At 41.3% G+C, this 24,442-nt stretch overlaps 1 protein-coding gene across 2 annotated transcripts in view; it reads left to right on the top strand.

Moving 5' to 3' along the window:
• LOC113008303 (nuclear receptor ROR-alpha-like) overlaps positions 1 to 24,442 on the top strand; it is a 172,386-nt gene that overhangs the window by 100,004 nt on the left and 47,940 nt on the right. Inside the window, exon 2 of one of the 2 annotated variants that reach the window (XM_026145671.1) lies at positions 5,407 to 5,439. In XM_026145671.1, coding sequence (XP_026001456.1) covers positions 5,407 to 5,439 — 33 coding nt within the window. Of the gene's footprint in view, positions 1 to 5,406; positions 5,440 to 13,131; positions 13,637 to 24,442 lie in introns of those variants that run through there. The other variant, XM_026145747.1, reaches the window with a different exon arrangement.

The following is a 24,442-nucleotide window of genomic DNA, read 5'->3' as shown; positions in this document are numbered from 1 at the left end:
TGCACATTCAGGTTTGCTCAGTAATACCACAGCATTGGTTCTGACTAATCTGATAGGAAGCAGATTGGATGGAGAGGATGTAAACTTTAGTTGTGAGTGTTATCAGCCGCCATCAGGAGCAAACTCGTGTACATCACTGTATACTGATGCTACTGTTGTTTGAGAACCACATTATTCTAGGGCTTAACCTAGAATAAATAATGTCTTTAAGATCAAACTGACAATGAGCAGTTTGGGAACTACTCATGAGCAGAGATGGGCAGTAACGCGTTACTTGTAACTTGTTACTGTAATCTGATTACTTTTTCAGGTAACGAGTAAAGTAAGGGATTACTATTGCAAAAACTGTAATTAGATTACCGTTACTTTCCCATAGGAACGCTGCGTTACTGCGTTACTAAAACCGTGAATTTTTTGCGAGAACATCTCATGACAGTGACATAAGCGAGTGCGACGTTCGTGACAACAGCTGTGTGCAGATCAACAATGGATCATATATCGAGTGCGGGAGAGAGTATGAGTGTGCAGCGTTTAAAGCGTGGAAGTACTGACCTTACTTTGAGTTTGATTCCATAAAAAGTGACAAAAACATTAGTGTCCGCTGTGCGTGGGAAGAAAACTTCTTTTTACAGCAAAAAAAACCCCTAAACTTCCAAACAAGCACCGAGTAGCTACGACGTAATGGGAAACTCACAGAGAAACTCGCGGATTCTTCCACTGACCGCTGCGGCACACCTGCACCAGGGTAAACCTCCGCCTACCCCACTCCTGCTTTACAGGTGAAAATAGAGCAACAGGACCACTAGTCTTTGATGTTATTTATTTTCTGCTGTGTTTTACTTGCATCTATTTGAAAGAGTGAGTGTAAACACAATATATATATATATATATATATTTTATGTGCTGGAATGTGCAGAAAATAAGTTTAAATGTTAAACAAATTTCTTCCAGTCAGAGAATGTTGCATATAATTAAATTTTTGCTTGATGCATAAAGTTAAAAGATTAAAACTAATAAAACAAGTTTTAAAAAGAGACTTTTCCATTTGATTACATTTTGTATGATGGATTATGCAGAAAAAGTAGAATTGGGCTGAAAGAGCCATTGCTTTATCACCTATTCAGGTTGTAAATAATTTTTTTAAAAAGTAACTAAGTAACTAAGTAATTAATTACTTTTGAAAATAAGTAATCAGTAAAGTAACGGGATTACTTTTTGGGGAAGTAATCGGTAATTAGACTTGACAAGGGGAGACAGCAGACGGGGGAGAACGAGCAACTATGGAGCACAGACAGAAACCAAAAGAACAGAATTGATAAATATGAAAATCAAAGTTCAATAATAATGTAAAACTGAAAACTGTGGGTCGACAACCCAGGCACCCTATCAACCACTAAATGTGTCCACACTCCTGTCCAATCCTAACTGAGACAGGATTTAGAAGTATTTAAGTCAGAAGTTGGGTTATAAACCTTCCCGTCACATGTAGTGAGTCTGTTTGAAATGCCAATGGTCCCCATGGCTACTAATGTTTGGGTGCACAGAGGGGTACATAAAGTAGCTCATTGTACACACTTTCTGCCATAAAGTCAAAACAACGGCTTTTGAAGAGTAGTGAAAAATTTGACCCGGAAACAAAAACGAAGCCTTTTACCCTCCTAATGCTCATCTGGAGTACAGGCCTCCACACACAGTGTGAAAAAACAATGTGAAAAATTTCACATTTTTCAGATGTGAACTTGTCATGTAATGTATATACACACTGAAAGCTTTGTGTTCTTGTGAAAGATTTGCCCTCAAAAAGCAGCAGGGAGAATTTTATGGTTTGATCCAGGAACTGAATCTTTTCAGGAGGTTAGTGGGGCAGTTTGGGCTCACGTTGGCAGAGTTGGGACTACATCCGTGGACTCTGAAATCCTTTCAGAGAGCCGACGAACCAGGAGCAGGGTCTGGATGTGTGCCTGACGTAACACAGTATTCTTTTAGTGTTTCCATATGATTGTATTTTCAGTCCCAGAGCCTATTTTAACCAGTTCACACTGTGTTCACAATGCATTGTGAAATGCAGTGATTAATTTGTCAAAGCTGTTGTTTTGCATACAAAAAAAGTTTGAGCCCGTCCCCAAAAATAAATGTTAAATTATGTGGTTGCTGTGAACATTAAGAATAGGTGAGTCTGAAAAATATTTTGAACACCAGAAATATTCATGTAAATCTTAGGCATCCAGTATAAAGAGTACATACGGCCTTGTAATTTTCTGAAAATGCAGCTTTTCTGTTGTTCCAATGTTAGTAATCACTGTAAAAAAAAAAAAATGAATAAAGCTAAATAAGCCGAACTCTACTTATGCTAGGTGGGGGTTAAAAAGATCTTACTGTAAAACATCCACGATAATGGAGTTGAATGAATATGGTTAATTCTCTCAATGAAATATTTTAAGATTGGTTGGATACGTTCAGACAAGCGGAGAGACGGTGGAGTCTGAGTGGCAGTTGGGAATGTGGCAGGAGGACCGTGAGTGCCCAGGAAAAACTGTTTAAAAATGTCAGCTATCAATGGTTGTCACTATGGTAACTACATTCATTTTTATATACAGTCTATGCTCTGATGCACACAAAGCCACCAGAGTTTCACCACAATCTCAAACAAACAGGAGGCAAGTTAAATGACAATACAGACGTCCGGGTGTAAATTTTGCTTGTAAAGAACCAATCTGAATACTCTGAATTTCCCCACGGCTGGATGTGGAAAGGTGACTTCTCTCTAAAAGGAGTCAGTTTTCTCCTTTCGCTTTTAATAAGCTGTCAAGGTTGTTGCACTCTTTATTTTAAACTGTTCTCTGGTAGATTAAGGACAAAATGCTGTCAGTCTCAATCACAAAGACACTATTTCCCACTTTAACACCACAGCATCATTTTTGCCCTTCAGGAAGTAGCTGGAGGTAAAACAACAATTTAAAACTGATATCTCATTGCTGAAGATGGTAGCGGCACTTTTTCTTCCAGTGTTCATGAAAATAAATGTGAACAGGACGGAGTAATGACATTGTCCACTGCTCTTAAATCCCTGAGATACTCCTGCTTCAGAATGACTGTTTTTCCTCAGCCCCATTAGTTTTTCAGCTTTACAACAGTATTATTGTCTGTCTGAAGAAAGGTTTGTGTAAACCATGGGTGCATTCCCCCCGAAAAAAACAAAGATAGCAGAAACAGACGTATCTGGTATAAAAACCTGCTGTTTGAACTTTGTCCAGAACATAAAATCTGAAAAACCAAAACCAAACATCTACATGGTTTTAAAGGCTTCTTTATACGCCCTTAGGTGACTGCAAGGACTGAACAAGGAGAGTCAGGGCTGTGTGCACACCTCCACAGGCTGTGCTGGACAGTGATTGACTGTCCTGTTGTGTTGTGTGCATGTGTGATGGTAGACGACCAGATGGCTGATGGGAGGACTTGACATTAGAGGTGAACTGTTCCTGCGCTGAATGAAAAAATATGCATAGCACACACACATTTGTACCTATAATTTTGAAGTTTGATTTTAAACATTTACTTGCAGCACAAACGCTCAGAGAACCACCACAATGCTTTTTCCCTCCGCCATGATGAACCCAGCCACACCAAGTGTTTCACGTCTTTGTGTTATGATGGATCAACACATACACAGGAAAACTCAAGAAAAGCACAGTTTACACTATGATTTCATCTGTCATAGAAGTTGTTTTACTGAGCCATCCATCCACCCTGACTTCCTCTAGCCTGACACTATTTGTTTTAGAAGACAGTCCTGAGAAACTCACACATTGTGAAGGTGAAACAATTTTAAATAATTACAGTTTGATCAACAGAAAAAAGGCTGGTTTCCAAGCAGATATATATATATATAAAAAATACAGTATTGTGCAAAAGTTTTAGGCAGGTGTGAAAAATGCTGTAAACAAAGAACGCTTTCAGAAATATAAGTGATTGTTTATTGGCCCCAAATGTATTCTGGACAACCACCCCAAACACCCAGCCAATGTCATTAAGAACTATCTTCAGTGTAAAGAAGAAGAAGTACTGGTTCAGTTCAACTTTAAAGTGTTAAAAGAAAAAACATCTTAAAAAAGCAGGTTACCTTTGTAAATTATTATAATAAAATTATTTAAGCTCTCACAAACATTTTGTAATCTAGGCTGAATATTCTAAAAATGTCGTAAATCCACCTCAACCCTTTCCTGTCACTACTGATATACACATACACACTAGTGTACACACACGTACACACACGACACAGTCACTGCAGTGACCTCGTCCAGATGGGCAACGCGAGCCTATCAGAGGGTCGAGTCACTGTGGCCCCAGAGCGTCTCCAACCACCACCCCGTCGCTCCCACAGCCCTCTGGAGGAAGCTAGAGTATGAAGAGCTGTTGCAGCTTTGCATCATTCTGCTGCTGAGTGTCCACATTTACCCCAAAATAATGAGCCTCACTTTATGTTTGATGACACACTGAAATGCCTGTGGAAACTCAAAGGCCATTTCTTTCTTGGTTGTTATGGGTGTTCACTGTTCTTTGTGAGCCTCAAACCTCCATGGCAGCAGCAGATGTAATTATAAACAAATTTATAGACTGTCAATTACCTCATGGTTGAAGGGCTGACAATGCAGTTAGGGAGGGGAAAAATTGTGGACCACCATCAAACTTTGGGTTTACTCACATTTAAAAAAAAATGAACCTATATTCTTACTGAGATAAAAATTCAGTTCCTAGATCAGCCTAAATTCATTCTAACTAAAAAGTAAATACAAAGTTAACGTGACCGGACACAGCAGGGTGGTGAATGAGTTCAGGCTTCGGTGGAACAGTTAAAGCCAGAATAGTAAAGGTATAGGATATGCTTTCAGGTTATAGTGTCATGGTTAATAAGTCAGTATTGTACAGAAATGTACAACAAGTTGTAGGAAAGCCACCGCCGTAGACAGACTCCCGCAGAAGTGATCTGTAGGGGATGGTGGATCTGTCACATCAGCTTCATAAATGTGGATGTGTATTTCAGCTTTGGGAAACTATAGGAGGTAAACATTTGATTTGGGTTTGTTTTTTCATTTTATTGGCAAAGTATGAAACTTTCCCAAACACACTCTGTTCTCTCTAACATTCTGTGGAGTGACGTCTATGGGAAGAACAAAAATTCCCAGCAAAAATCCACAAGATGAGATACTTACACTTGCTCTTGCATCGACAGTGAGCTAATAGTCTCTCATTCTACTTTCATTAGCAACAATAGCTACCACAATGCTGTGCACAACACAGACTCCAATGCAAAAACCACCAGAGACAAAAACATGAGATTGGAAAATCTGGATCTGTTCATTTGAAAAAAGGGGAAAAGCAACACTTTATCTCTGTTGTGTCTTTCAGGTTTGTCGGCAGCTGTGAAGAAGACACACTCATGTGAGTTCTGTTTTTGCATCACTGTGTATTGGTTGGTAAAACTGTTTTATCTAGAAGTTGTATTAATAACATGAATGCTCCTCGTTTTTAGGCACACTGGAGAGTGTTGAAGAATAGGTGAGACTAATCAGTAAGAACAAGACAGCAAATGTAAAACTAAATCCAAAGCATGAGGGCCAAAAGACTATCAAAATTTTTGCATGAATAGATTTCCTTTGTTTGCAATCTGGCCGCTGTCCCCTGAACTAAGATTCTGAGGGTAGGTGGTCTAAGTCGATTCACTCGATGAGTTTTTAATGAAGTTTCCATTCACTGTGGAACACTGAACGTGTTTCCCCCACAACATTATAAGCAGTTTTTACTGTAAAACATGCAAGCACTGTGAGAGTGAAGGATAGATGAGGACAAATATGTGACAGGGGACTTCTGCTAGAGTGGAGTCTCTCTCATTAGAGCTGATAAGGCTGGATAATGAATGTGAGATCCTCCTGCAGTCGTCTGTGCGTGGGACTGTCGGAGGGAGGAACGCTGATCCTCCAGGCGCTGCCCAAACAGCTCCTAACATGCTGCTGTGAATCTACTGACTGGGCCTGATGAGGGGAGGTGGAGAGCTCCGACATCGGCTGAGCGGCTTTTCCAAGCATAAATCATTCCCGTGTTCTGCCAATTTGGAGGAAGAATGAAACTCCTGCTGCACCTCAGTTTCCTCTCTCTGCTGGCAGGAGACACTCTCGCCTACAGCACTCTGATATTTACTCAGCATGGCTGTTTTCAGGAAGCTTAATCGTTTTCACTGATGCTCCACAGCTCAGTTGGGATTTGTTTTATGAAGCTGAGTGGGATGGTGGGTGAGGTGCCCTGTAAATATATCTTTAGCTTTATTTTATGAGGGAGGTTCTCTGTCACTGCACAGATTTGCTGAGACAACATGAGAGGAGGAGAGACACTTAAACACCACACTGCTGTGTTAGAGGGGATATTGCTGCAGGTCAACTGGAGGCATTTTGTAAAGTTCCTATAAGCTATGACCTAAAGGTAGGTGCTTTGTGAGACTTACTCATAGGTTCAGGTTGTTATTTCGAACTGTGTAAGTGGTTCGTGCTTGAAAAAGGGAAATCCTACAACGATCAGAGTGCTATCCAAAATAGTTTCCTCAGGCACTGATATTCTGTAGGAGTTTGAAGATTGGTCTTAGCTGAATGATTAGATGGAACGGACTGTTGTGGTACTTTTCACCACTGAGTGCCTACAGCACTTCTACGTTACAAGCCACATTTACCCATTTATACATGGAGCATCTCGCTCATGGATATTTCAACATGCAACTGTGGAACTCCCCTTTCTGTCAGTGGAAATGAAGTTTAACTCAACAATGTATCCCTATGAACATATTGGAGATAATTTATCTGAATTTTAGGAGAGGGACCAAACCTCTATACATGCCCCTACCGGTTCTCTATCTTTATTTCATTGGATTCTCTTTCAGGCAATCCAAGAAACCAAAACTCTCTGAACAACATGTCAGGTGCTTCAGAGAGACCAAACTCCACCGGTCATCCTTGGGAACCTCATAGCACTTTTTCTCACCGCTCGGCAATCCGGTTGGCTACATCCATCTTTCCGTACATCAGAACTCCTCTCTTCACTCCATCCAGATATAAAGTGACTTTTACCCAAAAAGCCGACACATGTCAACGCTGACTCAGACAGCATGCCGTTCCTATGTTCCAGGAAGGTCTCATAAAAGTATTCTTCTGATGAGGATCAAGACTGGACTGTAGCTCGGATACTAAAAGAGAGAGGCATTTTTTTTTCATTGTTGTTCTAACTTTGTAGCTTCTTAACACTAACATATCTAAAAGTCAGTTGACCAGAAGCAAATATAAAACTTCCAACAGCAGCTGCTGTGCGCCTTGCAGCTTGACCCACCCACCAGCGCCATGTAGCATAGACAAGCTCTGGTAACAGAAAAAGAAGCATCCCATCACTGTTCCATGCAGCCGCCCCCTACCACAATTTCATGCGCTGCTGGAAACCAGTCACTACTTCCATGCTCTGCTGCCCCTCCATTGCTGTTTATCTTGGATAGGCACTAGGAAGCCAGTTTTTCTGTTTTCTATCCCTGCTTCGCCAAAGTGGAGAAGCAAACCTTTCCATCGCTGGGATGGCAGTTTTACTGTTTTCAATGCCTGCTTCACAAAGTGCAGAACCAACACTTTTGGCACTGGGATGCCAGGTGCTGTCTTCTCTATCCCTTGTTCACAAAATGCAGAAGCAAGTTTTTCAACCACTGGGATGCCACCTCCTCTCTTCTCTATGCTTCATTATCAAAATGTAGCAGCAAACCTTTCTGGCACCGGGTTGCCAGCTTCTCTACAACCTATCCTATCTATTATTTGCAAAAAACAACAATAAACATTACTGGCACCGGGTTGCCAGTTTACTGCTCTACTATCCCTTCTCTGCAATATGCAACAGCAAACTTTTCTGGCACTGGGATGCCAGTTTTTCACCATATGTAGTAGTATGAAGGTAGGTCCTTCATATTTTCCAGAGCTGTCCACCGGACCAGATTGGAGTCTTTGGTGGTCCATTTTTGGTGTGGTCTATGTCTTAGTAATTATTCCCATGTCCTGTTTTGGTTTGGTAAATGTCTTTGCTCATGGGTTCCTCTCTTGATGGTTTCCACCTTTGTCTTGTCTCCATTGGTGTCTGTTTTCCCTCCTTTGTGATTGCCTGTCCCTCCCTCATTGCTTTCATTTGTGGACAGTGTGCCCTGGGTGTGTCAATAGGTATGTTTCTCCCATTGTCTGATGGCCATTCATCTGTTTTTCCTCCCATGCTAACAGTGTATGTATCTGAGTTCATCCTCTTCTGCTTAGTTTGGTTTTGTATGTTTCTCATATGGACTCTGGGTTTTTAACTTGTGTTGCTTAATTTAATAATCTTCCTTTTAAAGACTTTAGGAACTTCTTTGAAAAAAAGTGCTGAGCAGAATTTTGGATACACAATCCATCCATTGCCTAAAAATGTTCAAAAGAGCTTATTTGTGATATCTTCAAAGGCATGGCTTTTTTTTTTCTAGTACCCCCTTAAATGTTCAGTGGTGTTGAAGTTGGGTAACTGTGTATGAAAGTCTATGACTAGCAGGACTCCTTGGTCGTCTTTGGTCTTCAAGTAGTTCTCAGATCTTTGAGGTTTGTTTTGGCTCATTATCTGGCTGTAGTATGAATTTTTCTCCATAAAGATGAAAACTGTTGGTGGTTATCCAAAGCTAAAAGTGAAGGTGGACCTTTCATAACAGTTAATTGGAGTAATAGGTTCTTATTTTTGACAATTCTGCATCTGATTATCTGAACAAGCCTTTAATAATAACAATAAAATGATAATAATTAATAAACTTTTACAAGGGTGATGCATTTCAGAAACTCCATTTCTATATTTATGCGATGGGAAAAACAGATCTTTTACACTGTTTTCCTTGTCCCTTCATCTCCTTGCTTGGCATCAGACTGTATGCTCTGTTAATGTTTGTAACTGTTCCCGACATCTCTGTAGGGTTATATCCAAACCTGTTGCTTTGGCATTAAAGTGCTTGACATGGGTTTGCTGTCACCCCGCCGAGTGGGCGGGTAGCATGGTCGCCAATATTTGGGAACATGATTAGAATTAGAATTAGAATTAGAATTCAACTTTATTGTCATTGCACATGCACAGGTACAAGGCAACGAAATGCAGTTTGCATCCATCCAGAAGTGCTTTAGTGATATAGATATATTACAATATATATTAGCAATAATATAGATATGTGAGTATATTACAGAAATGGGTCTATTATGGTATGTTATAATGTACACGGTATGAAGTATGTTGTGAATATTCTATAACTATAAGTATGTACAGGCTGTAGTGAGTACAAGCTATGTACAGGCTATGAACAGGATATAAATATGAAAAACTATACAGAATATGAAATAAATAACTTTACAGAATCTGAGATATACAGCTATACAGAAATGGGAACTATGCAAGTTGTAAACAGTTGTAGGATTAAAGATTATCGAATGTACAGAATGATTGTTTACACAGAGCTATACAGTAGTGCAGTTAAGATAAGTGAGGGTGTAGATAGTTTCTACAGAGGCTATATAAAGTGCTAGTGGTTGTGAGTGGTGGTTCAGTCCATGTTATTATTGTGTGTTTGAGGGTACAGTTGTCCATTGTGGGTGTGTGTATGTTCAGTCCATGAGTTTAACGTGGGTCAGATGTCAGGAGGCAGAGTTCAGGAGTCTGACAGCTGTGGAGAAGAAGCTGTTCCGGTACCTGGTGGTCTTAGTCCGGAGGCTCCTGTGGCGCCTCCCAGAGGGCAGGAGGGTGAAGAGTCCATGTGATGGGTGACTGGGGTCTTTGATGATTTTCCCAGCCCTTTTCAGACACCGCTTCCTGTAGATGTCTTTTATGGCAGGAAGTGGTGCTCCGGCGATGCGCTGGGCAGTTTTCACGACCCTCTGCAACGCCTTCCGGTCCGAGGCAGAGCAGTTCCCATACCAGACTGTTATACAGTTGGTCAGGATGCTCTCGATGGTGCGGTGATAGAAGTTCACCAGGATGTCTGAGGACAGGTGGTTCTTCCTCAGAGTCCTCAAGAAGAAGAGGCGCTGGTGAGCCTTCTTGACCAGCTTGGAGCAGTTGGTCGTCCAGGTGAGATCCTCGGAGATGTGAACTCCCAGGAACTTGAAGCTGCTCACACGCTCCACAGCCGTCCCCTTAATGTGGATGGGTGGATGTGGGTCAGCATTCCTCCTGTAGTCCATGATGAGCTCCTTGGTCTTCTCGGTGTTAAGCAGCAGGTTGTTTCTGTCGCACCACTCAGCCAGACGATCCACCTCCTCCCTGTAGGCGGCCTCATCGTGGTGTCATCTGCAAACTTAATGATGGTGTTGGAACCATCAGCAGGTCTGCAGTCGTGGGTGAAGAGGGAGTAGAGGAAAGGGCTCATCACACAGCCTTGTGGTACACGGTTCATTGTGATTGTAGATGAGCAGCGGTTATCCAGCCGGACATGTTGGGGGCGGTTGGTCAGGAAGTCCAGTAACCATTTGCAGATGAGGGAACTGATGCCCAGGTCTGTCAGTTTCCTGATGAGTTGTGAGGGGTGGATTGTATTGAATGCTGAACTGAAGTCTATAAAAAGCATCTGGCGTAGGTGTTGTTATTGTCCAGGTGTGAGAGGACAGAGTGCAGTGCGATGGAGACTGCATCCTCTGTGCTCCTGTTCTGGCGGTATGTGAATTGGTGGGGGTCCAGGGTGGGGGGGAGACAGGATTTGAAGTGTGCTAGGACCAGCTGCTCTAAGCACTTAGTGATCACTGGAGATTGAGACAACGTAGGAAAAACTGATTCTAACTCATCCGAGGATTTACAAGATATTTAGAAGACTTGATGGTTAGAGGTTTTAGTTTTCTGAAAACCTGTGAACATGATAACTTAAGAGACCTCCTAAGATTTTGAAATTGAGAACATAATGTTTGAATCTCAGGAGATCAAATTTTTTGAAAATCTTGTGAATGTGAGGCAGAACTAGCAATAACTTAATTAAGAAAATCTCAACATTCATGTCAGTTTTATTGTGAATGTGTGTGTAATCTATGAACCAGTTTTTGCCATATAAGACATGCTAGTCCTTTGTTCTCTGCACTCCAAACCCGGGTTTGGTGGATATCTTTAGACTCGTGCTGCTGGAGGCCTGGATGTAACTGGCTGACAGATTTCTGCTGAAGCTGCGTCTCTCAGCGGTTTCTTGCTGCGTCGTCCTCTGTTATCTTCCTCTTTGCTTAGTTTTTGCTGTTCGTTCTGTCTGTCTTTGCATTGTGCTCTCTTCCTTCCTTTTCATGTCTCTCCTACCTCTTGTTTCTTTGAACTGTTTGTTTTGTCAACCACAGCGATGGAGGGCGGCAGCACGACACCACATGACTGTGTGCTTTTTTCTTTGTCACATTCCTCTGCGTCTCTCCTGAAAGGGAAAAGTGTTGTTTTTTTTCAGTACAGCAATACAACTCTAAATCCAACTCCAACTGAACACGAACTCCACCATTTTTTCTGCTAATCACTTTCAGGGCTTTTGTGCCTTTATTGTCATTTTCTTATTTTATTTTTACGTTTTTTCTTTGTGTTATTTCCTGTCTCTATTATGTCATTTTTCACATGGTTGTGGACAATTAAGTCCTTTTTTTTTATGTCTGTTTGTTTCAAATGCAAAACTGTGATTGGGTGTTGTTTTGTGTTTATTTGACATAATCTTGCTATTTTTAGGCATTATTGTGCATCTCATTTGTCTCTTTGTGATGTATCTGTGTCTGCACCGCTGCAGATCTCATGCCAGGGTTTCATTACCAAAAACTATCTGAACTAATTGACCTGCGACATGACAGTTTTTTTTTCTTTTTAAATTATGGGGCACAGTGATAGTGAAGAATGTTGTTTTCTTCAATTTGACCTAACAATAGCAGTGCCATCTCGCTGCTATAATGACCAAAATGCAAAGATAGCACAATAATGAGAAAGCCTGTTTAATAACTTATTGTCACAGAGAGAACCAGTCAAACATCTTTGGCATGTGGTAAAAAGTGAAACTGGCAGCATTAATCTGCAGCTGACAAATTGGTAGAAATGATGCACCACGGTTATGTTGACATCTCAAAGAAAACTTTCCAACGTCTCAGTTAGAGTCGAGGCTGTTTGAGAGGAAAGAGAAACCCCATTTCATTTTAGCTGTTGCTTTTAAGAGATCTGATAAACTTCCCGTCTAAATGAAACCTTCTGCCTCACCAGGAAGCCAAATGGAGGAAAATACATAACTATAAATAAAAGAAACCAAAAAATGTTCTTATTTTTATTTTATTTAATTTATGTGTAAGAGACTGCTGCATTTTGTAGTAATTTTGTGTTCATGCTGATTTGTGTGTGTGAGGTGGAGAGGAGGGGAATGATGCAACACCAAAAATGACTTAAAAATACAGTCGGTGTAGAATATGGCTTCCTTCTGCAGAGTGTTTCTCGAGTGTTTGTTTCCATACACTCTCCTGTTTAAATGTCCAACTGTACAGCATTAACAAGCATGTTTGTACTGCAACAAATTTTGGAATCGTTGACGTTGGAATCAGTCTGGATTACCTCACTGACGTTACTGTTTAGTATCTTAGATTGCAACATTATAATTATAATATTGATCAGGACCATAATGCCATTACTTTACCAGCGAATAACTGGTAAGGTCAAATAAAAACTGTTCTAAAAGTATGACTGGAGGCATTTAAAAGCATCTCTTCTTGAGATTTTATTTTTTCTTTGCTGGATCAGCACCTCACAGGTGGTACAGCACTACTAGGCTGCCTGACTACGGTCTACCTGATATTGCTGGTGTTGTTCATGCGTCATCATAATGTTTGTCCAGGATCAACATTGCAACTGGCCTCTCACCTTGTTGCGATGCCATATCTTTGGAATGTGGAAGAAGGAGAAAAAAATGTCTTTGTTTATGTAAAACGCTCTTCTGGAACAAGTGCTCAGCATTTCAGGGTTTAAAAAATAATTATTATTAGGTATTATCAAGTTATGTTTGCTATTAACCAAATTTAGGTTACTCATGTTCTTTTGCTAGTAATAGTTTTTCATAGCATTAGCTAACTTCTTGGCTAATGCTAACTGCTTATACAATGTGATTGGTCAGTTGCAATGTTGATCCTGGACAAACATCATGATGATGATGTAAGAACAACACCAAAAGTTGACTGACATGAATGTTGCAGATTGGTCATTTTGTTGATTTTGTGTCCCTCTGTGGTACTTTGTGTTTCTTTGGTGTCATTCTGTGTTCCTTCTCATCAGTGGTTCATATTTTTGTGTTGGGTTTTTTTTGTTGTTGTGTGGTTTTATATAATTTTGAGATTGTGCGCTCACGGTGTTTTAAAACTGTCCTCTCATTGGCTGACAGCTGTGTCAATAAGAGGTGCAGGTAAGTGATGGGGCGGGGCCAGAACGATGACGTTGCAGTCACATGTATCCTCATGCTGTGCCGAGCAGCCGGAGGATGACAGTGCTGATAGAGCTGCCGCTGGTCTCACACAGGGAGCTGTGTTACTGTTTTCTCCACGAGCCTGGATTATAACTATGTATTTTGTCATTACTGCCATGAAAGGTGAGTGTAAAAGGTGTGTGTGTGTGTGTCATTTTACTTTGGGTTTAGAGTTTTCTTTCAGCGCTTCAACATGATTGTTGGTCCACGGAGAAGCTCCACTCTGCTTTTTGTTTTGTATGGTTTCCCTGGTTTGTGTGCGCTCATCCTCGCCGAGCTGTCAGCGCTACTCTACATGTGTTGTTGTGTCTGATAACTGTTGGAGCGCAGAAACACGACACCCTCACTGATCGTGGAAATGCTATTTTGGGAAATGTGAGTCAAGTTAGTGGGGCTTTAAAGTATGGGAGGTGGAGGATGAGGCGGACAGCAGACGGGGTGTCTGTGAAAGTTGACGATACGGTCTTGAGATGCGCTCCGTGTAAATGAAAGTTGTGGGGACGAGGATTAACTATTTCTTTTTTAAAGCTTGTGGCATTGCTCCAGGTTTCGTCATGTGCTTTTGTGTGTGGAGCTCTTTGCTCCACATCGAAATGGAAAAGAAAATCGAGGTGTGGGCAGGGGCGGACTACAAGACGGTGTGTTCCTGGGCAGTCGCGCATAAAAGCCCCCCAAACCAACTTAGACTTGCTGAATGTGCACGTTCTCCTCAGTTAGATAAAAATGGGACAGAGTTAAAAAGCTCCACTACATTTGTGGCTCTGTCTCATGACCAAAGCCCAAGTTTATGTATGCAGTATACATTCTGAAACATTTGGACGGCTGATGAGCATGCTGGGAAATCCACTGCTTGTATTTCCTTTGTGTTTTTGTCAAGAACTGAAAGGCTGTTCCGACTTATATGTTGAAAATATGCAGTCGTATGTATGTGTGGACTTGTGTGTGGTTGATTTATATAGAAATTAGTCCAGTGGAAACAGTTATTGATTGAGTAACTCTATGAATGAATGTGCTTGTTTGGTACAATCCCCTGTCCACTCAGCCTGTGAGGACCTGTGGTTCATGGGCTTCTCTCATTTGTTCCATGCTTACAGACTTTACACTTGTCTTCAGGTTACAATAGCAAGGCTCAATCTGTAGCTGAGTAGTCGATTCATTGTGAGCTTGTAGCATAAACTTATGTTAAATGTGTCCATTCGCCTGACCTCTGACTGCAGTTGTTGTCCATGGTACTGATCAGAAGCTGGAAAAATGCTGTTGGTGTTATTGATTATTGCTATAAGATATTATTTTTCAGTTTCTGTGTGTGTGTGTGTGTGTGTGTGTGTGTGTGTGTGTGTGTGTGTGTGTGTGTGTGTGTGTGTGGATGCGTGAGAGAGAGAGAGAGAGAGTGAGTGAGTTAGCAATAAGGTCTCAAAACAATGATCTGCCCTGGGGTTGATCACATGATCACAGACGTGTGGCACGCTCCGGTCTCATTTGACATATTACAGGGTTGTTTTTGTTGCATTTGTAGCAGTCAGTCATCTAATTTAATATAATTTATCAAAACTGTGGTTTGGGTTTTTTTCCTTTTAGGTCTTTGCTTTATTTCTTGTGTAGAGATGCAACAATGCTTATATGTTGACATTACACACCGCATAAAAAGGAAGTGCCTTAAACCTGCATTCTGTTTAATGGTTACTGGAAGGGCAAACCCTGTGGTTGCACTTTTGGGTGTATAGAGGTTTATGGGAAATGGACCTTCAGCTCCCTTGCTCTGTGTGTTTCGGGTCTCAGTGAATCAAAAATGAAGTGCACTTTGTAAATTACTTTGGTCTTCTGAATGCAGAGTGAAATATCTTGCCACAGGCTTCAGCACTTTTACTGTGGTAAAAGTTTTCCCATCAAATACAAACACTGGAGGTCTGGCTGATCACTTCTTCCCCACTGAGAGCGAGACCTAGAAGTGCACTGCCCTTTGTAAGGAGATTTGTGGGGTAAATTCCCTGAAGGGTTGTTGAACTGGAAGTGCAAACTCAGGTCTTTCATAATCTTTTAAAAAGCCTCTATCTGCAGAGTTCATCTAGAGTTTAGCTTCAAGCTAAATTTTTAAATCCAGCTGTTGATGTCACTGTGATGCGTCGCCGCTTCTGATACGAGGCCAGACTGTCATGTTTAATGTGTCTGCAATAAGTCATAAAAACACGATTATTTAATTGAGTTCAAACTGTCAGTGCTTTAGTCTGCCCAGCAGATTCAAAACCGTCATTTTTCTTTATTTCATGAACGATTTGAAACACATGCTTACATTTAGCTCATCATTCATTTAGCCAACACCCAGGTGCTTCTCCTTTAGTAAGAAACTTTACAGCTGTTCAAGTTGATTTGTATTTTCTTGAAAATTGCAAAGTGTGTGTGTGTCTGTGGTTTAATGCTGTCTGTTCCAGATTCCCAATCTGTGAGAAAACACTGCAGGAGGCATTTAGCCAGCCTGTTATGTCAGAGGATTACAACAGCCAGGAGATTATTTAACTGTTTCTTAGGGGGAGGGGGAGCGTGGTGACATCACTGGTGACATTGTGATCAAAAAGTGCGCGCAGTTGTTTACATAAACAGAAAAGACAGAAAAAAGTAAGAATATTTGAAACAGTTTAGAAATATTGTCGATTATGGCAGAAAGCATTTTTAAATTCTGCACAATAATTCTAATCTCAGCGATTTAAAAAAAAAAAAAAAAAAAAAAAAAAGAGAAAAAAAAGAAGATGCTTGGGCTCGCTGATTTTACAAAAGGGCTCCAGTGGATGGATCCGCATGTTGATTTCCTTGAACTTCAAATATAAATTATGATATAAAATAACAAAGTGCTGTCTGGTATTTGGAGCTCGATGTGACTCTTAGCCCTTTCCCACTAGTGCCCACTGGGATCGGCGTTGCTCGACCCGAGTCAGTTTTTAAGGTTTTCAATTCAATTTTATTTATATAGCGCCAAATCACAACATAAGTCGCCTCAAGGTGCTTCATAGATACAGAGAAAAACCCAACAATCATATGAGCCCCTATGAGCAAGCACTTTGGCAACAGTGGGAAGGAAAAACTCCCTTTTAACCTCCCTGCCGGAGGTTTAAAGAAACCTCCGGCAGAACCAGGCTCAGGGAGGGGCGGGGCCATCTGCTGCGACCGGTTGGGGTGAGAGAAGGAAGACAGGATAAAGACATGCTGTGGAAGAGAGACAGAGGTTAATAACAGATATGATTCAATGCAGAGAGGTCTGTTAATACATAGTGAGTGAGAAAGGTGACTGGAAAGGAAAAACTCAATGCATCATGGGAATCCCCCGGCAGCCTACACCTATTGCAGCATAACTAAGGGAGGATTCAGGGTCACCTGGTCCAGCCCTAACTATATGCTTTAGCAAAAAGGAAAGTTTGAAGCCTAATCTTGAAAGTAGAGATTGTGTCTGTCTCCTGAATCCAAACTGGAAGCTGGTTCCACAGAAGAGGGGCCTGAAAACTGAAGGCTCTCCCTCCCATTCTACTTTTAAATACTCTAGGAACAACAAGTAGGCCTGCAGAGCGAGAGCGAAGTGCTCTAATAGGGTGATATGGTACTACAAGCTCATTAAGATAAGATGGGACCTGATTATTTAAGACCTTGTATGTGAGGAGCAGGATTTTGAATTCAATTCTGGATTTAACAGGAAGCCAATGAAGGGAAGCCAAAACCATTAAGTGGTAGTACCTGGTGCCGGTTCCTTTTTAAGAACCTACTCGCCGGAGTTCCATGCGCTTGGAAAACCATGATCGCAACAGACTGCATGCCACCGATTGGCTAGTCACTGATGTCACTGTGAGTTGTGAGAGCAACTCCTTCAAGAAAATCAAAAACACCATTTTTGAAAAACAATGATGGCAATAATTGAAAAAGCAACATGTGTCTGACGCACATAAGGTGGGACTCAATTGTAATGGAAAATGACAGAGACTGAGACCGAGTACTAGCAGAAAAGGGCTGTGTGAGAATAACCGTGGTTCCCCGGTGTTGTGTATCCTACACTGCCTATGTCAGCAGGTCCAATTGTGGCCTGTACCCGGCTCAGGCTACACATCTCAGGAAACCCGTGCTGTACGCACGCAGGGAGTGATTTAGAGCTGCGACCAAGGTGACAGACCCTTCGTGATCCAGAACAGAAGACTTTTAATGGCTTTTAGTTCCTCTTAATAGATCTTGTTGGCCAAAGGCCTTTTTGTTTTCAGTCATCTTTTTCTGTTGGAAGCCAGAATGGAAATTTCAGTTCAGTTCCATTAATTCAGCAGCCGTAGCTCCAAGTGCACATCAGATGAAATTACATGGAGCTGATGACATCATTGTTTCTGAACCAGCAACGTTTTACACAAACTCGTTAGCAACATTTTGTGAATGCATTGCATGACTGTGCCGCATGTGCTGCACACTCAAACTGTCTCTGCATTCATTTGTGTTTATAAATATCTCCCAACATGTGCAGGATACAGTAGCTATTAAAATACCTACAGGACAGCACTGGCTATCTAAACCTCACAGATATCCAGGATTTATCCATGAGCACATGATAGAGTCTTTTAGGAAATATCTGTTGACATATCACACTCTGTCAGCTGTCATTTATAAATCAGCATGCTACAACTGACCAGGAACTCTGCTCTGCGCTGTATGAATCACTGCCTCTAGCAGAATATAGGACTGTAGTTTTTCAGGAGTGCGATAATCATAAGTAACCATAAGTTACTGTCCATTACAGTTTGGCCTTATATATAAATGGCAGCTGCCTGTTTTATATTTCCTGTAGGAAGTAGTTTTTTTTTTTTCTTAAGACACAGAATGGATTCATCCAGCTTTCTGATGGATCCAAGTCTGGCCTGGATTTTACACTCTGCATTTAGTAGCAGCTTTCCCCCCCAAACAACTAAGTTGGTCACAGTAAATGATAAAACGCCACACAAAAACAAAACAAGTTTTGTAAAAATAAATTCCTCAGTAAAGCAGAATGTAAAACCACGCATGCATTTCAACAGAAGACAAAGAAGGAGGCCCTTTTATTAACCACCAAACAAACCTTGACACATTTCTGAGGCTGAGCGGCGTCTGCTCGGCCCTCCTCTCTCCCGCTGCTTTGATCCAGTGTCTGAGAAATGCTATTTTTTTCTTTCTTTAGAGCTCAGTTTCTGATAATTTATCCATTAGGGATTTGTTTTGCTCAGGCTTTAGCATTTTTGGAGTAAACAGCAGTGGCTCTTGTGATATTCTTTCTTGCTCATTAGCCTTCACTTAGTGCTGCTATCTTGCTAATTACACATTATACTGTGGTATCTGTACAGTAAGCAAATGCAGCATCCCGAGGGAAAACTCTGGAAGTTCATCTGGATTCCTGGTTCAAAGTGAAAGTAAGATATTTGTTGTGTACTGATAAATAAAGTAAAAAAGCAGTGCAGCGTTAGAGTGAAACAAAAAAAGGCAGGAGGTGTGGGAAAAAAGACAAAAAGATAATGAAAAAAATAAAGAAAAATGAAATCTTCTTTCATGTTTATTTATTACTAAACTCTTCATTTTAATCATTCATTTTTGTATGTTTTCCCCCCATTGTTAAAATTCTTCCATGTTTTTAGTTATTTAAGATAAGATAAGATAAGATAACCTTTATTAGTCCCACACTTGGGAAATTTGTTTTGTCACAGCAGGAAGTGGACAGTGCAAAAGTTATGAGGCAAAAATTAGAATACAATAAGAATAAATACAGTACACAACTGTACAGAATAGAATAAAATAAAATACTATATACAGTAGAATAAAATAAAATAAATATACAATAAGATAAAAATAGAATACAAATACAAATACTATATACAACTGAGTAAAAAATTTGGGCATTATTTCACATGGTTCCCTTTTCTTTGTTTTCAAAAAAAAGGTTAAATATCTTTTTTCTTCATTGTGTCTGCATGACAGTGGCAGACACCGGGTCATTGTGGCTTCTCACATGCAGAAATGTGGCTTCTGTCGGTTCATTTAAGCCCCCTGTATGAACCAGTGCAGTCCAAATCAGCAGTGAGGTCTTTGAAACAGAAATATGGATGGTTACGCATGTGGAGGTGAAGCAGAGACTCACGGTTTGGCGATTAGTGTGCCGACCTGCTAGAGAGGTGACTAATCGAACCACCAACTGTGGCTGATGAACAAGCTGCTGCTTCATCTGCTCACAGCCTGAATGGGCGTGTTGGTGCTCCATGTGTGGCACCATATGTCTGCCGTTTTTACATCGACTCTGAAAATTTGGAAGCTGGACGAGGAGATTAAAGAACGGAGCCTGTTAGCAACATCTGAGCAAGAGCAGTTGAGGCGAGATCTTGGGTCCTCCTGGGAGTGAGCATGGCCTTTGCAGTGTGGTGAACTGAGGACTAAACTCACGCTGGCAGCAGCAGCGTTTCATCTGTCACTCACTTAATACAGTGATTCAGTTTTGCAAGCTAAATCACAGAGGACAGAATTTTTAACTTCATATATCAGCCAGAGGCCAGCTGAGAAAAGTGTCCTATGATATGCTCAACAGCATAATGAGCAATGGGAGGGATCTGCACCGGAAAGCTGACACAAATCCGAAAAAAAAAATCTTATTTTGAAGGATATTTAGGCATGCAGACTGGAGAAGCAAGGGGTCAAACAACCACCAACCCTCCCATTAGTAGATGACCTGCTCTGCCCACCCAGACTCAAAGTGCTGAAACCTATTTTAGGGACATGTTCCACATCTTGGATCAGCGTCACAATAACAGCCTGGCCTATGAGACAGCTGGTGAGGGAAAGACAAAGTCTGGAAAGGTCTGGGGCTGGCTCCTTAGCAGTGACCAACCTTTTGAAGGAAAGGTGAGTAAATCAGTTGTCCGTAGTGTGTTTGTCTCAGATGAATAACAAATACAAAGACATTACCCTAAAAGTTCCGTCCATGTACACTCATATTACTGTTAATTTACCTGGGTCATCCAGCCAAGTCCACATGTGGGAGATGCAGATAACTACAACTGAGCTGAAAGCCTTCAGTGTCCAAATCAGGATTAATTTTTCAATGAGAAAAAGAGATGCCAACATTATTCATTATCCCTCAATTAGAATTATTATCACTAATCACCACTCGTCTAGCCCTGACACGGGGACAGGGATACATAACCACGTGACCAACATTTCTTTGATCAGGCTGTTGGAAAAGTCAAACATCTGGAATTAGTCTGTGGTCTGGAAAAATAAGTACTATTGTATTTTTGCCTTTAGCATTTTCTTTTTCATAGATTCAACTAGAGCTGGGCGATATGAGATTTTTTCATATCACGATATGTTTTTTTCATTTCAGGCGATAACGATATCTATCACGATATAAGCCAAATAACTATATTTGTAAGATTTAAATGTGCCGTTGCTCACAAGTAAAATGTGAAATAATCAGCAGCTTGTTTTTATTTAAATATTTATTTCCCATAATAAGTTCAACAGGGTAGATGTACTTAAGGAACATGAGACTTTTTCAGATACAGTGGGGCAAAAAAGTATTTAGTCAGCCACCGATTGTGCAAGTTCCCCCACCTAAAATGATGACAGAGGTCAGTAATTTGCACCAGAGGTACACTTCAACTGTGAGAGACAGAATGTGAAAAAAAAATCCATGAATCCACATGGTAGGATTTGTAAAGAATTTATTCGTAAATCAGGGTGGAAAATAAGTATTTGGTCAATAACAAAAATACAACTCAATACTTTATAACATAACCTTTGTTGGAAATAACAGAGGTCAAACATTTACTATAGGTCTTTACCAGGTTTGCACACACAGTAGCTGGTATTTTGGCCCATTCCTCCATGCAGATCTTCTTGAGAGCAGTGATGTTTTGGGGCTGTCGCCAAGCAACACGGACTTTCAACTCCCGCCACAGATTTTCTATGGGGTTGAGGTCTGGAGACTGGCTAGGCCACTCCAGGACTTTCAAATGCTTCTTACGGAGCCACTCCTTTGTTGCCCGGGCGGTGTGTTTTGGATCATTGTCATGTTGGAAGACCCAGCCTCGTTTCATCTTCAAAGTTCTCACTGATGGAAGGAGGTTTTGGCTCAAAATCTCACGATACATGGCCCCATTCATTCTGTCCTTAACACGGATCAGTCGTCCTGTCCCCTTGGCAGAAAAACAGCCCCATAGCATGATGTTTCCACCCCCATGCTTCACAGTAGGTATGGTGTTCTTGGGATGCAACTCAGTATTCTTCTTCCTCCAAACACGACGAGTTGAGTTTATACCAAAAAGTTCTACTTTGGTTTCATCTGACCACATGACATTCTCCCAATCCTCTGCTGTATCATCCATGTGCTCTCTGGCAAACTTCAGACGGGCCTGGACATGCACTGGCTTCAGCAGCGGAACACGTCTGGCACTGCGGGATTTGATTCCCTGCCGTTGTAGTGTGTTACTGATGGTGACCTTTGTTACTTTGGTCCCAGCTCTCTGCAGGTCATTCACCAGGTCCCCCCGTGTGGTTCTGGGATCTTTGCTCACCGTTCTCATCATCATTTTGACCCCACGGGATGAGATCTTGCGTGGAGCCCCAGATCGAGGGAGATTATCAGTGGTCTTGTATGTCTTCCATTTTCTGATGATTGCTCCCACAGTTGATTTCTTCACACCAAGCTGCTTGCCTATTGTAGATTCACTCTTCCCAGTCTGGTGCAGGTCTACAATACTTTTCCTGGTGTCCTTCGAAAGCTCTTTGGTCTTGGCCATGGCGGAGTTTGGAGTCTGACTGTTTGAGGCTGTGGACAGGTGTCTTTGATACAGATGATGAGTTCAAACAGGTGCCATTCATACAGGTAACGAGTGGGGGACAGAAAAGCTTCTTACAGAAGACGTTACAGGTCTGTGAGAGCCAGAGATTTTCCTTGTTTGAGGTGACCAAATACTTATTTTCCACCCTAATTTACGAATAAATTCTTTACAAATCCTACCATGTGAATTCATGGATTTTTTTTTTTCACATTCTGTCTCTCACAGTTGAAGTGTACCTCTGGTGCAAATTACTGACCTCTGTCATCATTTTAAGTGGGGGAACTTGCACAATCGGTGGCTGACTAAATACTTTTTTGCCCCACTGTAAATAAAGGCAAATATTGCAAACTACACAAAAGGCAGCCGCTAAAGCGTTTAAGTTTCAAAATAGAACAAACGAAACAGACTAAATTGTCAATTCCACTTAGAAACAAAATATTAATTCTAAAAACAAATCTTAGTTTGTTTTACAGAAGAACAGACAAAACTGACTAACTTTTGTCAATATCAAATAAACTGAGAACTAAAAGGAAATTGTTGTATAGCTGAGCTTTTCAAACAGTTTTAACAGTTACTTTAGTCTGACAAAAGCCGAATGACGAATTAGCGCTTCCAGTCAGAGACTGAGGCTACGTCCACACGTACACGGGTATTTTTGAAAACGGAGATTTTACGTTTTCGTTTTAAAAAATAATCCCGTCCACACATAAAGGCAGAAATGAAGGAAAACGCTGCTATGAACATGCCAAAGCAGCAGGTGGCGCTAGATTCCTAACCGTGCAGAAATATTGGCCAATCAGAAGTCTAGAAGCCTCGGTGGGAAAAAGTAAACAAAGCTGGGGCATAGAAGCAGAACCGAGTCGTATGTGTGGAGGGACAGTAACTGTGTGTATATGTAAGCATTTAAACACTGCAGAGAGTAGAATTAACAGTAACAGTATTGTAGAAATTCATTTCACCGAAACAATAACGTGGCGCACAGTGTGACGCATGCACCAGTTTATTGTATTTCCAGACTTGCTTTCGGCACAATTTACAGTGCACGCTACTCTGTTTTTTGTCAGACTTGAAATAGCCGAAATACCTTCACACTACGGAACTTCTATGGCTCTTCCGTTCGACAATCTCTCCGGCATTGGAACCATCATCTGTTTTCTCTTCGGTCACGCTCGGTTGATTTTTCTAGTCGGCACACTCATTTCCTCCATTACGCGCTGGCTCCATTACCCGCTGGCTGCTTCCCAAACAAACACACGTGCGGCTTGGCACTTGTGCTGTACGTAACAAGTCACGCGACGTGACGCTGCGGCTGTGATTGGTTCGGCTCTGCGCTACTTAATTTGGATTGGCTGACCTTTTTTTTTTTTTTTTTTTTTTTTAAGAGGACAAGAGCGGCGAGGTCTATCGCGATAGCTTAATTTCTCTATCGAGTAAAAGTTATATCGCGATACATATCGTTATCGTTCTATCGCCCAGCTCTAGATTCAACTAAAGAAATGTCAACAAATTGTTTTTTTGACAACCTGAAAGTGCCTAAAGATGCATTTTAATGTATTTTGCATGATTATTTCCTATGTGTAGGCACAACATGGGTTCATCTCTTGAATTACACCCAGCAAGAAGATCATTATGAACACCTGACTAATGCTGTGTTTGGTCCCCCTTTTGCTGCTATTAACAGCTCTGACCCATCAAACCATGGACTCCACTAGTCCATGGTTCTCATGCTCAGATGCCCATTGTTGGCTCGTTTGGTAGTCCACAGGGTCAGCGTGAGCATCCTGCTTTGTTTGTTGCTACGCAGCGCCATACGTAATAATCTGTGATGCACATCAGTGAGCTTTGGCCGCTTATGACTCTGGTTCACCATTGTTCCTTTCTCTGATGACTTTAGATAGATCCTGACCACTGCGGACCAGGAACACCCCACCAGAGCAGCATCTTTGGAAATGCTCTCACCGACTCATCTAGCCATTAATATTTGGCCCCTGTTGAAGGCGCTCAAGTCCTTACGCCTGCCTGTTTTTGGTGATTCTACACATCAACTTTGAGGACCAAATTATCACTTGCTCTCTAGAAGTGCCACCATGACGAGACGATCAGTGTTATT

The sequence above is a fragment of the Astatotilapia calliptera genome, chromosome 1 (assembly GCF_900246225.1).
Source record: "Astatotilapia calliptera chromosome 1, fAstCal1.2, whole genome shotgun sequence".
In the NCBI taxonomy this organism is placed as follows: Eukaryota; Metazoa; Chordata; class Actinopteri; order Cichliformes; family Cichlidae; genus Astatotilapia; species Astatotilapia calliptera.
Note: the sequence above shows the minus strand (reverse complement) of the source record. Positions and strands in the feature narration are given on the sequence as shown.